At 43.1% G+C, this 15973-nt stretch overlaps 1 protein-coding gene across 1 annotated transcript in view; it reads left to right on the top strand.

The window, feature by feature from the left end:
- Positions 1–15378, top strand: part of RGSL1 (regulator of G protein signaling like 1) — a 35993-nt gene extending 20615 nt beyond the window's left edge. Inside the window, exons 12-18 of the mRNA XM_075615481.1 lie at positions 3049–3154; positions 5334–5463; positions 7525–7729; positions 7970–8108; positions 11298–11422; positions 11566–11678; positions 15194–15378. Coding sequence (XP_075471596.1) covers positions 3049–3154; positions 5334–5463; positions 7525–7729; positions 7970–8108; positions 11298–11422; positions 11566–11678; positions 15194–15345 — 970 coding nt within the window. The 3' untranslated portion in view covers positions 15346–15378. The remainder of the gene's footprint in view (positions 1–3048; positions 3155–5333; positions 5464–7524; positions 7730–7969; positions 8109–11297; positions 11423–11565; positions 11679–15193) is intronic.
- The last annotated feature ends 595 nt before the right edge of the window (positions 15379–15973 follow it).

Here is a 15973-nt window from a genome sequence, read left to right on the forward strand (position 1 = left end):
TCAGTTTTTCAAACTGCACTGAAGATCCCTCAAATGCAATCAGGGCCGCGGATAGGGGGGGAGAGCGGGGACAAGTGTCCCGGGCCCGGTGGCAGCGGGAGGGGCCGTCTGCCGGTCCTCAAGTTGCCGCCAGACCCGGCTCTCCGCCGGCTGTGGACATCCCTCACTGACTGTCCCATGCCGAGCTTCTGATGCTGGCACGCGCCAGGCCTTTATGACGTCTGCGCACACAGGAAGCAAGCTGGGCTCAGCTTCCGGCGCGCACCAGCATGAGAGGGAGGCCCAGCGCGCGCAGCTGTGGGAGAGCCGGGCCCGGCGGAAACAAGAGGACCGGCAGCCGGGCCCCCCCTGCCCCCTGCAGCCACAGGTCCCGGCCATAGGCCTGAGGCCACCCCCAAAGTAAGTCTGTATTTTGTATGTATTTGGGGATGTTTTTTTTTTCTTATATGTATTTGGGGGTGGGGTTTTTGTATATGCAGTTGGGGGGATGGGGGCTTTTTTATATGCATTTGGGGGTGGGGGAATATTTTATATGCGTTTGGGGCAGTTTGGTATGTAATGGGGGGTGGGAAGGTTTTTGTATTGGGGTGGTAGTTTTGGTATGTATTTTGTGGGGGGGATTGTGTGAGGATGAGGGGGGACTGAGTGAGGGGTAATTGACAGATGGGGGGATAGAGGGGGTGAGTGAGTAAAAGAGTGAGACCGGGGAGAGAAATACATGGGAATGGGAGGGGAAATAGAGGGGGCTTGCGAAGTGTGAAATGGGGTCTCGCAAGACGGCCGACACCGGTGCAGGGAGGGTCCAGTTGTAATTCTAGTCCTGGGCCCCAGGAAGTCTTCCCCCCTGAATACAATTGCTGCATGATTAATATTGCCAGCCAGAACTTGCATTAACCCGCGAGCTGTAACTAATGTAAATGTCCCCTCCCAACTAGAGAGGGGCGAAAAGAAATTGCGGATGTGAATTCGCCTCGGATCAGCCGGTCCCTGTGGTTCGCAGATCAGTCTCACAAAGGGCGATCCGCCTTTTTCGGATTTTTTTCTTATGACTGACAATCCACATGGTGGGTAAATAATCCGCAGCCGGATTGGTAAAAAAATCCTCCCTCGGATTAAATCCGAGGGGGGAAAGAGTTAGACAGAGAGATTCTTCAAAATTCACCCAGATTGTATCAAATGGCGGATTCGGATGAATCTTCTCTGATTTTTAGGACCTTGGGGCTCATGCAGAGAGCATAGATAAGGAAATAGCGCCATCTTCTGGCGAAAAAACTAGCCAGAAATCATTAAACTCGGGAGAAAATGGCGCGATTTTTGAAAGTGCTCTGAAAATTTTTCAGAGCTGTAAAACTCGCCAAACTCGTGGCGAGAACCTGAAACTCGCCATGCTAATATAGCGTTGTATTCCAGAAGCTCCGAATCGCTGGAACACGCCAATATGTGCATTAGTATGGCGAGTTTCAAATAGCCAGGAAAAGTTGGCAATTTGCAGTTTTTTGCCGAAATGAGTTAACGACGTTCCCTGCATAACACCTTCACTAACGGCAAATCTGTGGCTATTTGACAGCCATTTTAAACTTTTTTAACGTTCCTCTCTGCATAAGCCCCCTTATCCGCAGACAGATTTTAGTAGGTGGGACGAATTTGGTCTAAAAAAAAAACCTGGACATTCCGGGAAACAGATTTGACCTGGTTCACCCGTCTCTATTCGCAACCTCAAATCAACCATTAAAATATATCAATTTAAAATGAATAAAGAAGAGGCGTGGGAAGGACTTTCTGGCATGGGCAAAACAAACCCACAAAATGCTTACTGATATGTAAGTCATAGCCAATTAATTCTAATTATTTTATCTCAAATTATATCATGACACTTGCAGGCCTTTTGAGTATTGCTATACTAATGCCCAACTATAGTCTGCACAGTATGGTTCATGTACTGGGATGTACAGAACAAAATTGTTCTCCTTTCATCTTCATAATAAGACCATATACCAAATTCACACTTCACCTTATATAAATTTGAAGTCTGACAATTAGAGTGGAGTTTTAACATTACCTCTGGCCAGACGAGTCCAGTCGACACCGCAGACTCCCGATCCAGGCTGATCCTCTCTGGGGGCCTAGCGCACGCGACACCAGCTCTCTGCCACGTGGTTCTATTCCGGATGCAATCGGAGAACCTCCACTGCTCCCCACAGCCTCTGCTACCCCGCTCCCCTCTCGGAAGAGCTTCGGTTGTGCCCGGCACCACACTATGGGCTCCTGCCATGGACGCGGATGTAGCTCAGCTCGCAGCCCCCAGTGCTCCATTCAGTATCTGGAGCTCATGGGGCCAGCAGGAACCGCCTGTTATAGGAGCAGCAGGGGAGCAGCTCAAACAACTACGTGTGAGCGGCACGGACTGCCGGGTCACACCCCTGACGTCAGCCTAAATAACCTGCCCCCCTCAGGCCCCACAGTGGCAAAAGAGTCAAGAGGAAACAGGGCACCTTGGCCTGTCGGTCATGCTGCTCTTCGCCTAAGGAGCTCAGGGATACTTTTTCATTCCAATCACGTTCTTCCAGAACTTAAAGGGCCAATAAATCTTAACCCTTTTACTGCTTCACAATGTGTTGCTGGCCATCAGAACATGTAGTGGTTAAACTAATGATACAACAACTCATATCTTTGGATGGATAGAATGGCTGTTTTGTCATTACTGGGTGTTATGTATCAAGCAGGATCTGGCATAGTCATTTTGAAATTGTGTTTGTCTTTAACTAAGTTTGTCAATAGAAATCTTAGGAAGAGGTTACAACAATAAATGTAAATACTTAATTGATGCTCAAATAATATGAATATCAATTATGAAATCTTTTGCCATAAATTTTCTCCACTCTTGCTTGCCCACAAAAGCTTTGTGTTAACCTTGTTGGCCTTAAAATGTTGTGTTTGGAAAAACTCAAAAAGAAGGGATTGGGTATGTTAAAGGTTACATCGTGTTAATGCAGTCTGGCTATCTCATAGCTCTTCTATGGTTACAAACCCTACGTTGCTCTTCTTTAGGTTCAAAGGTTATCAGGACACCTACCCAGCCCCCACAGATGGAGATTCTAAGCCTCAAGAAACCATCTTGAAGCAAAAGCGAGGATCAGCTATAACTGCCAAACTGGTAAGTGTACTGTATAAGTGTGTTTATATTAGCATGTGTCTCCTTTCTGAGAAAGGACGTGTTTCATTGTGACTGCCCTGAAGATGGCGTGTAGGAGACTTTGGTCTAGAGTCATCATTGATCGATAAGGTAAAAATGTGTTATTATTGTGAAACAAAGCACTATTTTTATCATGCAACTCATCATTGTTGCATTGGAACCTGGGGTAATAACGCAAGTTTTGCCCTTATCGTGCCAGTCATGTTCTGATCTCGGGTCAGCCCTGTCATGCCTATGTATATAATGGCCAATATACAATATACAGTACATGTATGTATGTATGTATGTATATATGTATGCATGTAGAGCGTTGTTTATATAGGGCCGACAGTGTACTCTTTAGTAAGACAATACAGTAAAGGAAATTATAATAATACAATAAGTGCCAAAAAGTCAGACAATAGGAATGGCAAGGAAATCCCTTCCCTGGAGAGCTTACAATCTATGTGGTATGTTGGGAGACATGAAGATAGCAGGCGAGGGAATAAGTGCAGTAGATGTCAGTGCTTGGCCACAATGGTTGGTAGGAGTGACTGTGGGTGTGGGACAATAGCTATGAGTGTAGGCTATTGGGATGCTTCTTTTGAGATGTGAGTTTTAAGGTTGGTCTGTATTAAATTAGATGTGTTAACACCATTAGCAAGGAAAGAGGAGGCAGAGTGGCATGGGCGAGAGCAGGTATGTACTGTATATGGCTATATACATGGACAAGATCCATGACTAGCTGACCCCTAAAGGCTTAAAACTAGTTAATATTAACCTTAAACTACACTACCTACCCCCCTTGGCTACCTTAGTACTTAACTATCCGATGGGGCAAACAAGGGGATAACCCCTACCACCACCCACGGGGGGCCTTACCACCCTCTGTGGAGCAACTACCCCCAAAACACACATCTCCTACCCCACCCCTCCATCAAACATATCCCCCCTCCCCCTCATATCCAATGACTAATAGCCTTGTAAGCCAAATGTGGCTTATAGGGCTTCTGGACATTACATTTTTTTTTAATTAAAAAAAAGGATACATTACAAATTATCAAAAAATACATTACATAGAAAACGTACATTTCAAACATAAACCCATTGGTTAGAAATATTTGACATGCAATCGAGATGTGGGAATTAATGCCTTAATAACAGTCATGTTAATTCCAGCATCGTGTCAAGTAAAAATATATTGAATCTGGCAATTTATTACTGCAATCTTGATGACTTAGTTCATAAAGTTGCAGAAGTGATTCATTTTTTTCGCCAGGTGAGATAGTAACTCCATTTTAACAGAGTTTGATGACTCCCAGACTTAGAGAGACAAACAGGAAACAGGCACAATATTCAGACCTAAGACATTTTTGGAACTGAATTTCCATAATTGACTAGAAAAAGGAAAACATAAAAATACACATACAAAATAGTTATAGACACAGTATATTAAAAAATTGTACAAGGTTATTAGAAATGGTAGCATGAACCGTTGTTTTTTTTTTATATTGTGGCACAGAAAAAAATCATTGTAATTAGGTTTGAGAAAAACACTTTCAGAAAAATGTCACCCTTCTGTGTGTCAATCATTGTGTATCTGTGTGAATGCTGTCTCTGTACGTTCTACCTACCAATTAGACTGTAAGCTCCTCAGGGCAGGGACTCCTCTTCCGAAATGTTACTTTTATGTCTAAAGCACTTATTCCCATGATCTGTTATTTATATTATCTGTTATTTATTTGATTACCCCATGTATTACTACTGTGAAGCGCTATGTACATTAATGGCGCTATATAAATAAAGACATACAATACAATACAATACAATACAATACAATGCTCATCCTCATTATGTGTCAGTGTATTCATCCTTGTGTGTCTCTTTCCATACAATAATGATCAGTAAATAATCTAGTGTGTTAGACCGTGTGTATAGTTCCACAAAGGCAGATGTGGCATATGTTGATATCTTGCATGATTTAATCATTATGGGCCATAGTACTGTAACTAAGTGGTAATAAGCCATGACACCTTAGAGCACTTTATGACACCTTACCGCTCATTCATTTAATTGGGATGTAATGTAAATTGTCTTGTGGCGCCTAAAGATGTCATGCAGTGGCACCATTTAATAAATATGGTTCTATGTCTCACTCCAGAAGAATATATGGATGTTCCTTACCGCTTTTGTCCGGTGTATGTGTAAATTCCGTCGGACAATTTATGATCCTGTCACTCGGAGAGAGTATGAAAACTTCCTGCGTGAGGAGGTGTACAACGATCTGGAAAGTAAGGGGGTACTATTTCTTGGGTGGGGAATCGGAGATTTGTGGTTGAATAGATTATTAAATGATCTTCGATATATATTCACAAGACTGGAGGTCTATGCATTATGGTGTCAGAGTTTGTAGGGCTACTGTGGTATTATTAAGTTCCTGTTTTTGGATACGGTTTTTTTATTTTGTTAGTTTTTTAAGCATACTAGATATTTAGGGAAAAAAATTTGTATGTGTACTGGTTTTAGCATTTCGGGATGGTTTGTGCTGGTTTTTCAGTGTACATCTTCTGCAGATGTTCAGATGTAAACATAAATTGATAGATTTTGGGGCATCAATAATTTTATGGGGTATGTCTGGGTTCAGTATTTTTTGATACTTTTTAGTGTTTTTAGTATTTTTATTTTATACTCAAAAAGAGGTAGTAGTGCACTCAAACTTAAAATAAATTCAAATAACTCAAAAAATGAAAGGTGCAATATCTCAAAACAGGGCCCCCCCAAAATGGAGCCCGACTCACTAGCATCAAAATATTAAGGTAAAAACTCAGCCATGAAGTTATAAAAAATGTATATTTTAGCATTTTACAAGTCAAAAAGTACCAAAATTACAATATTCCAATACAACAAATACAGTACTGTATAATATGAAAAAGTGCAAAAACGTCCGCCACACCCGAGAAATCCTCAACGTTTCGGGATACAAACCTTTGTCAAGAGGAAAGTTAAAAGGCAATGGGTATTTACATGTCAGAGTTGAAATTTGGTAGGTGTTGGATTACAACTGGATGAGTATATGCTACTCACTGTTTATGGGGGTTTGGTATTTAAGACCACACCTTGAATATGGAGTTTTGGGCATCGCTCCACAAACAAAACATTATGGAACTGGAAAAAGTTCAAAAAGTTCAGAGAAGAGACACTAAATTATCAAAGGGAATGGAAGGTCCGACATGAGGAAGGCTATCCAAATTAGGACTTTTTACATGAGAAAAAAGGGCGTCTAAGAGGACATATGATTACTACTTTATTTACAAAAATATTCAAGGTCAATATAAGAAACTTTCAAGGGAACCTTTCACCCCAAGGTACTGTACAAATGACACTAAGTTATCCCTTTAAATTGGAGTAAAGGAGATTTCACGAGTACAGTAGCAACAGGAAGGGTTACTTATAGTTAGGGCAGTTAAAATGTGGAATATACTACACATGGAGACTGGGATGGCAGGCACAGTAGGTATCTTTAAGAAAAGGTTAGCCATCTTTTTTTTTTAGAAGGAAAGGTATACAGAGATACATACTCATGAGCAGATTAGCACTGAAGTATTGTATTATATGTTGTGTGACTTTGTATGTTGCGCTGTGCCTTTCTGGGGGGGGGGGGGGGGATTGGGAGGGTATACAGATATGTCAGCAAAATAAACATACAGCAGGAAGGATCCATAGAGAAATCTGATTGCCATTACTGTAGTCAGGAAGGAATTTATTTTCTGCTTATATTAAATAATTGACTAATGTTTCTCTGGAGATTTTGTTTGCTGTCCTCTAGAGCAATATAAATATATGGTGAGTGTCTCAGCCAATAACATTTAACATAGTTTGAACTCTATGTTCAACCTAATCTACTACAAAGTATGTAACAATGTAACTGTGTATTAAAGTATTTATTCTCAAACCGTGATCGAATTTGGGGTAACGGTGTTTAAATGGAGTAGACTTTGGAGTATAAATTCTATAAGTATAGAGATTACTAGAGCATGAAATAGATAGCTGTTAGGGCATCATTGTCTAATGGGGTTGATTCTAGGTACTGTCTATCAGGGTTAGAAACAAACAGTGGTTGTTATGTAAGTGTTTATCTAAGGTTGGCTACAAAGCATTATTGTTTAACAAGGGACTATTCATGGGTATCATTGTTTAATCGAGTGGGTGTAAGTGCTGCAATATTTATTGGAGTCAATATTGGAGTGACATTTTCAGCATTAGGCTCTTGTTTCGTATCAGTGTTGGATGGAGGCAGCCGTTGGTGTATACCTGCTTAGGTGGTCTTAGTGCTATCTCTTTCCATCCCTCAGATCTTGCTTCCCCACCGTCTGTCAGCTCTCCGCGTTCTTGCACTTCTTCTCCCCAACGGTCTCACGCTACCATGCCGCGTCTCATTACAACTGGTTATGTAGATGAGTCCGAAATCGTACACATCAGGAGGCGCTCTGTGAACAACCGTGTCATCATTGTTAATTACGCCATCAATGACCTCTCCTTCTACATAGAGATTGAAAGGTACATGAGCTACAGCATTGCAGCAAGGTCACAGTTGGGGACAACATCAGATCAAGGATCTCAGCAGCAACAGTGTTGGGTTTTCAGAGCGCCGCGGGTTGCAATAAGGTTGGCTACATCTGTAAGGTTAATAATGCATTTAGGTTTTTGTACTACATCTGAGGATATACTTGATACAAGGAGAACATACCCTTGTAGTGTAAATTATATTTCATGAAGATAATAGGTTTCTTCTCGCAGGTTCGGCAAGATGTGTGATTCCGCCGCGGTGCTTGCGGCGTATGGAATGTACGGGGAGAATGATGAGGCCTTGCTACGCGCGAAGGTCAACATGATTCTCAAACTCTTCCTGGTCTCCGACACCCCCCCAAAGCTGAGGGTAAGAGGGGGAATTTGGATACACAGCTGTCATGTTTGTTAATTCTAAGCAGCATCCCATTTCTAAAATCTACTTTTTAGATTGTAAGCTCAATGGGTCCGGGATTTTCTTTCCTACTGCCTGATTTTATGTTTGTTGCACTTATTCCCTATAATGTATTGTCTCTTTTTCTGACTCTATATAAATGCAAATACAAAGATACTGTGACGCTATGGGCAATAAGGATCTTATAATAAAGGTGACGCCCAGCCATTGCCCTATCGTCTTAATGCATATACAGGGAGGCCCTATATATACATCATAGTGTGGCTCATCTGGCCAAATATGAGCCATGAGTGGCTTGTGCACTTGTGCACAGAAACAGAAGGATAAGCCACGAGCTAATCGCAGATGAACAGGGAGAGCTATCGGAAGACAGGCCTCAGCTCTGGTTAGTCCCTCTTACAATAGACCTTTGGGGAAATCAAAATATTTTGTAAACACATCTTGTTTGAGGCAACATATTGCTCTTATTAGTGGTTTCATCTGCCATTTATAGTTGCTGACACCTAATATTAGCCCCGTGGTGGTCTAGGTCCTCTAGGACATTCAGCCGCGGCCATTTTGCTGCAACCAAGTCACTGCCGGCATTTACCAGCCACTAACCTTGCAGCAAGGACATCTCTCCGCTGGCCGTTCTGCTGCCAAGGTAACCCCTTACCCTAAAAACCCCTAATCTTAACCCCTAATACTTTCACTACCCCCTACCCTAAAAACCTTCACCCCTTACCTTCAAACACCTAATACTAACGCCACCCTTACCCTAAAAACTTTGTCCCCTTACCCTTAAACCTCTTACCCTAAAACCCCTTACCCTAGGCTCTTACCCTAAACCCCTTACCCTGGGCCCTTGCCCTAATTCTCTATCCTAAAAACCTAACTTCTCAACCTAAAACCCCTATCCTTAACCCCATATCCTAATCGCTGAAACCACTTAAGTTAACTCACCTTGTTGGTGAAACGGCTGGCGGCTAAGTGTCCAGTGGCGGAGCGGCTGCAGCGAAGGGTCCCTCGCTGGCCAAATGCCGGCGCCGACTACTTGGTCTTGCAAATATATACTGTATACTGTGACGATATGGACTGTTACCTGTACTCTCGCTGTGCTTTACCTGTGAGGTTTACAGGATTGCTGAGTGTCCGCCGATGGTAGTGGAGAAGACAGAACAGGCTTTCAGGATATTCTCAGCTCTTTGTGGGTGCAGCGCCTCCATTTCCAGCAGGCCCCAGCAGAGCCATGGATACTATCCCTGAGGAAGTAGCATTGCCGCTACGAAACGCGTAGGACTGTCACTCTTTTAGTATTCTTCCTAGCTTGTGATCCCCCTGTAGCACTCAGTGTGTTTTTGTACCGAGTCTGACGCTCTGTACACGCGACGCACCGTGGAGGAGCGTGCGCGGCTAACAGTGACGTCACTGACCGGTTCACTGCATACAAAGCTTATACGCTGGCTTCCTATTATTCTGTGATATACGGACAATCAGTACAGATGGACATTTCAAACTAGTTACCATCACTGGGATGGGACTACTACACCACAAGGAGTTTTTTTATCCTCTGATTTTCGGAATTCACCTGACCGAAACGAAACCATCCTGATAGAAGGGACGCCAGCTCCGAGACGGATCTTTAGTGCCACTATCGAGAGAGGCCACCGCCATTGATGAGCCGTGACAACCCCCTGGTACCATCGATACTAGATGATTCCCTTTCGTGTATTCACCTGCTGATTGGTATCCACTGTGTTTATCACAGTCAATGCTTTTACCCTACCTATCTGATGTACGCAGATTACTTACGTTTTTATTGATAAAACGCATTTTTATGTACTTCACTATGTGCGTTTTTGCACTGTTTTCTTTTGTTTTAATTTCTATAGTGCAGAGGGTGTGAGCCACTCTATTTATACGGCTGCAGACGCTACTGTATTTCATTCACCTATTACGGTTTTGTATAATTATATATCAATTATTCCCTATATTGGGTATATGGGTATGCACTTTTAGTTATTTTAAATCACTATTTGTGTCTTACCACTGTGAGGTTATATTAGCTGCGCACTTTATTATATTTTTCTTGTCTCTTTATCAAGTGACCTAGGCATACGATAACTGAGATTAAGTCCAATATTTATACCCACAAGAATCAAGCAACCTGTGAAAATTAACCCCAGCCGTCCCTCATTGGGTCCCTCTGTTTAGATCCAATCTGTCCTCCATTGCTGTGTCTCAGGAGTCCATACTTCGGCATCCGGGTGTTGGTGATGTCATCGTGGCCTTCGTCTGTGTCCTACACAAATACATACTTGTTAAGAACTGTCTGCAGGCAAAGACTATGGGGCCTATTCTAGCGGCTTCGAAGTTGCCATTGCCAAAGCACGCGGTTTGACATGTTCAGAAGTCGCGGTATGAAATCTGAGGGAAAAAAACATATTCTCTATTGCAAATTACATGGTTTAAACCTCGTCTATAAAAAGAAATAAACCATATGGTTTAATGGCCAAAACGCCCAGATTGTACTTGCCCCTGAAGTGTAACTCCATCGCATGAGTTTTGCTGAGACACGGGGGTTTGCTCTTTCTCACCAAAACCCATGTTTCAGGCTCTGGATGGAACTCGCAATACCAATCTCGCCACTCTTGATGTGGCGTATTCTTTTTTTTTTTTTTTTTAGTTTTTAGAAGTGGTTTTGATAACGGAGCTACAAGAATTGCAGTTGACAAACAGATTGGATTGGCAGAGCGGGAGTGAAACCGCTTCTAAAAAAGCCTTTCCCGCATGGATTGGACATGCGAGAACGGCTGAGAAAATAGCCAAGCATACTAATCCAATTGGAAAGGGCTTTTTAAATACGATTTGACCCACTTTGGAGCTACTAGAATAGGCCCATTTGTCTTTATGAACAGTTTGAAAAATTAGGGTTAAAATGTTCTTTGGTTAGCCCTGCTTTGCAGTTGAGAGATGCTTAGAACTGGGACAGTGATAGTGGTCCTTAAATAATACCCACATTTTTAAATTTAGGAAGGTACGTGACATGACAAACTCTCCAGATGTTGTGACATACCCATCAGACTGTCGTCACCTTTCATATATGTTCACTCTTTGCATTATTACTCTCCCCACATCAGCTCCCACTGTGACTCTCTCCCCTAGATAAATATCTCAGAGTCCCAACGTGATCTGATTCAGGAAATGGCTCTACATGGTGTAGCTGATCGTTCTCTGTTCCACATGGCTTTGCTCACCATCTTTCCTGTCCTTATCTACTTCTGGAAAAGGTAATAGGACTCTCCTACTCATAATCATACAGTACGCACCACTAGATAATCAATACTCTTGCAGATTATAGATAATTACCTCTGTTCCTCTTTTCTGGTGCTGACCTTTGCCCATTCTCTTTCTCTTGGGTCTGGGCCCTTAGGTTCTGTATTAAGAAAGCCATGAGTGGCTTCTGCACTTGTGCACGGAAACAGAAGGATAAGCCACGAGCTAATCGCTTGAACAAGGAGAACTCTCGCAAGGCAGGCAGCTTTGGTTAGTCCCTCTTACAATAGACCTTTGGGGAAAATCAAAATATTTTGTAAACACAACTAATTTGATGCAACGTATTGCTCTTATTAGTGGTTTCATCTGCCATTTACAGCTGCAGCGGCCGTTATTCAAACAAATCACGGGTTGTGTACATAGGAATACCGATGTCATGATGCGGGATGTCTTCCAAACTTACCGCCTTAAGACGCGAGTGCGGCGAGTGCAGAAAATTGAATTTTTAAACACCTTAAATTGACACAGTAGCACAGTACTGTACACATTGCAATCCATTCATTTCATTGCACCCAAAGAAACAGAATCCATGAAATTCAACAAAGCAATCGCGATAAGAGCGGGTGCCTGGGGCGATTGGCCGCGTTAATGCTCCGTGAAGTACAGCAGAACACACGAAATCGGTGCCGTGATGTGTTTGAATAGCGGCCGCTGCAGCTGTATTGTTGCTGACACCTAATACCCGCCCTGTGGTGGTCTAGGACATTTGGTCCCAATCAAGTCACTGCCGGTATTTACCAATTACTCGCCTCGCTGCAAGGTCATCTCTCCGCCACCTGTTTTGCTGCCAAGGTAACCCCCTAACCTTACCCTAATACCCTCTAATCATAACCCCTACCCCTTACGCAAAAAACCTTAACCCCTTACCGCTAAAACCCCTAATACTAACGAATCCCCCTACCCTAAAAACTGTCACCCCTTATCTTCAAAACCCTAATACTAGCGCTGCCCCATACCCTAAAAACCTTAACCCCTTAACCTTAAACCCCTTACCCTAATTCTCTACCCTAAAAATCTAACTTCTTAACCTAAAACTCCTATCGTTAACCCCTTAAGTTAACTCACCTTATTGGCGAAACGGCCGGCGGCTGAGTGTCCAGCGGCGGAGCGGCTGCAGCGAAGGGTCCCTCGCTGGCCAAATGCTGCCGTCAATTTGGTCGCGGCAAAATGACCCCTGACCAAATGTCTGATTCCGCCCTGTGGGTCTGAGTGAATTTGATGCTCTTCATCACATTGCACAAATTCCCTAACTGGTTCATGTACTGATACAACAGTGCACACACAAAGCACATGCATACAGACAGTAATACACATGCAAAGGCACTGATATACACAAATATATACTGTACAATGATATACATAGATTTACACTAACACAAGGCCAGAGAATAAAGATATAGCCAGTGTTATTGCTCCCGCAAGCGCAATGGCCGTCTCTTTAGCTGGCGCTTTGTGTATGTCACCCTACAATGCGCCAGCGGGAGTAGTAACATTGGGTACATCTGGATGCTTCTGTAGTCTCTAAGATAACAGGTCACACAGCACATTATAGAAATGAAGGTCAGGAGTATAAATACTATAACTGCCCATGAGAGGGCTCTCTTGCTTTACAATATGACTTAATCCATTGGCAAACTATTATTTAGATAAACACATTGGAGGTACGTATGAAAGCCTCCTGGCTGCAGAACAGGCATAAAATTGCACCAGATTTATTTTAAAAAAAATAAACCCTTTGCTTTCCCAACTCTCTCAACGCCACAAAATAATGGAGGGTTTTTATTTGATAAATCTGGTTCTATTATTTGCCACTCTGTTGCTTCTAAAGTATCACTAGATAGGGTCAGATGGACCCAAAGAGGCCTATTCTAGTAGCTTTGATAAAATTACTGCCAACTCTAACCTACTTGGCATGACCCCACTGAACGGTTTGACATTTGTGTTGTCACAGTATTCAGAAAGAATCAGAAAGCATTACCGCAAGTCACAAACCGTGAGGTAGGAAAATGCCAGTACCGCTCGGGATAGCAGTGATGTTATCTCCGACTTTTTCTAAGTCCTAACCCTGTGATCTTCTTGCAGTCTGTAAGCTGCACAGAGAGAGCTATACAGAGAGCTGCTTCTCTTTGCACAGCTCTTACAGCAATCACACTCTCTTTATTTACATTTTAATAACACAGTATTGTAGCAGGGTTCTCCGGAGCTGAACCACACTCATTTCTTAACCGGGGACCCCCTGCTTCCTGAGTTACAGATCCCGGTATGGGGTGCCGGTATCTCCTGCGTTTTTAAATCTCCTGGTCACAAACGTGGGAGATTTAAACAAAGCAGGGGGATAGCAGCACCCCATACCGGGGGCCTGTTTCTTGGGAAGCAGGTGGTCCCCGCACCTGAAATTAACGTGGTTCTGCTTCGGAGACCACCTGCGTGATTAAAATAAAATGAAAACAGCTTTGTTACCTTAGCGGCTAACAGCTAGGGCAATAAAGGGGTTAAACCCAAGTGCCTGGTTTCTTGGGGGTAAAAGGGTGGGTAAAGGGGGTAGTTGCCCCAGGGTGGGTGGTTAGGCCTGCCAGGAAAGTTTAGGGAGGAGTTAGCATCTTCACTACCATAGTGGTAGTAGCCGTCATGGAAATGAATGGGTTAACCACTCCCGCTACCCACCCGAGAGGCCTAACACCCACCCTGGGGCAACTACCCCCATTCACCCACCCCGTACCCCCAAGAAACAGTCAAATACAACAACCCTACCTCCAACAAACCCCTCCCCCCCAACATATACAGTACAATAATGGACAAATCCCTATTATCCAGATTTGGATAATACCTAATTTTCCCATTAAAAATAAAACATTATACAGTCAGTATAAGTAATTTAGTTCTACTTTAAAGTTCTACTTACCCCTGCCAGGATGAAGGCCATCCTCGTCTATCTCCCCATCCTCCCCGTCCTCCATGGGCAGCAACATTACAATAAAAAAACAAACTAATGGTCACTAACCCCTTAGCCATTAGTAACTGCTATAGTAATTAAGGGGTTAATTCTCCTCCCCCGCTACCCACTCGGGAAGCCTAACCACCCTCCCCGGGGCAACTACCCCCACCCTCTACCCATGGCACAGTTGTAAACCATGTCCATAATATGGGCATGGTTTGCCACTATGGCAATGAATAGGCAATCTACTCATCAAAAATGTGAGTTGGAGCTCTTTTTGAGCTCCCGCTCGGTGTGTCTGAGCGGGAGTGAGACGATTTTGGCATATCGTCTGAGCTTTCTGAATAGCAACATTGACAATACATTTGGGAAGTGCTCAAACTCCTTTATGAGTTACTTATTAAAGTTTATAGAATAGGCTCCAAAGAGTGATACAGATAAAGCCAAGGTAATTGCACCTCTCATCACACGATAACGCGTTTCCGCTGGCACAAGTTTTAGCATTTTGTTGTGTGATTTACAGTTGAATACAATGGAGCTGCTAATTGCAAGTTCCCAAAATTTTGTGCCTTACAACATGATAATGGGTCCGTTAACTTTGGCTACATTGGGCAACCAAAGCTTGACTTATGGCATGTCAGTGGTGATGTTACATACAAGTAGCCACATGCCTTGTTGTCTCTTACCAACATATTCCTCCCCAAAGATGCACATACACATATATTGTGCAAACGTGGATACAGTTCAGATAAGTCTCTGTAATTTCACCAGGGCTCTTATCTATTGACAGATGACCATCCTATTATCAGATACACTCTCTCCAAAGGAATTCAGCTGCTGCTGCCACACGTGCATGAGGGTAGCAAAAACACACCAGGTAAAGCGGTACCCAACATACAACACCAGTACACAGGGAAAACCTTGCCCAAAAATGGGATTTAAATACAGCTTTTCTTTTCTGTAGCAGAATCTGTTGTTAGCCTGTCTCCATTGAAGACGGCGCCCTCCATCTTCCATCTTCAATCTTCCAAAGCATGTAGGTAGCAGTGTTCAAGGGGAAGAGCATTGGAAGAGCTGTGTGAACGGTCATGAGGTATCAATGGACAGTGTCAGTAACAGAAATAGAATATCCTGTATCGGGGCAGGACTAAGGGGTCAATTCTATATTGTCCGTAGGGTCAGTTTGGGCTGTTTTCGGCCCAAAATCCCCATAGAGCTATCTAAGAAGCAGAGCTCTAAGGGCCATATTCAATATTCTTTGAATGGAGCTTACATTTACCCAAGTAAGGGGAAGACAGCTTCACAGAGTATTCAATAAGGGCCTAAGCGTTAGATACATAGAGCTCCGTTAAATCTGGACTACTAAATAGGTAACGTGCATGAGTTTTTGTCAGTTTAACGGATATCCCCAAAGGTAATTTCATACTATACTAACATTAGTTAGCCTGCTCATTTGCATGTGGCTAACGTCAGAATAAGACACTCCGGCGCTAACTGGCTGTAATGCTGCGTTACGTTAGCCATAAACTAAGGAAGATGCCAGGTATATATTGCAATGCATATAATATAT

The sequence above is a fragment of the Ascaphus truei genome, chromosome 10 (genome assembly GCF_040206685.1).
Source record: "Ascaphus truei isolate aAscTru1 chromosome 10, aAscTru1.hap1, whole genome shotgun sequence".
Lineage (NCBI taxonomy): Eukaryota > Metazoa > Chordata > Amphibia > Anura > Ascaphidae > Ascaphus > Ascaphus truei.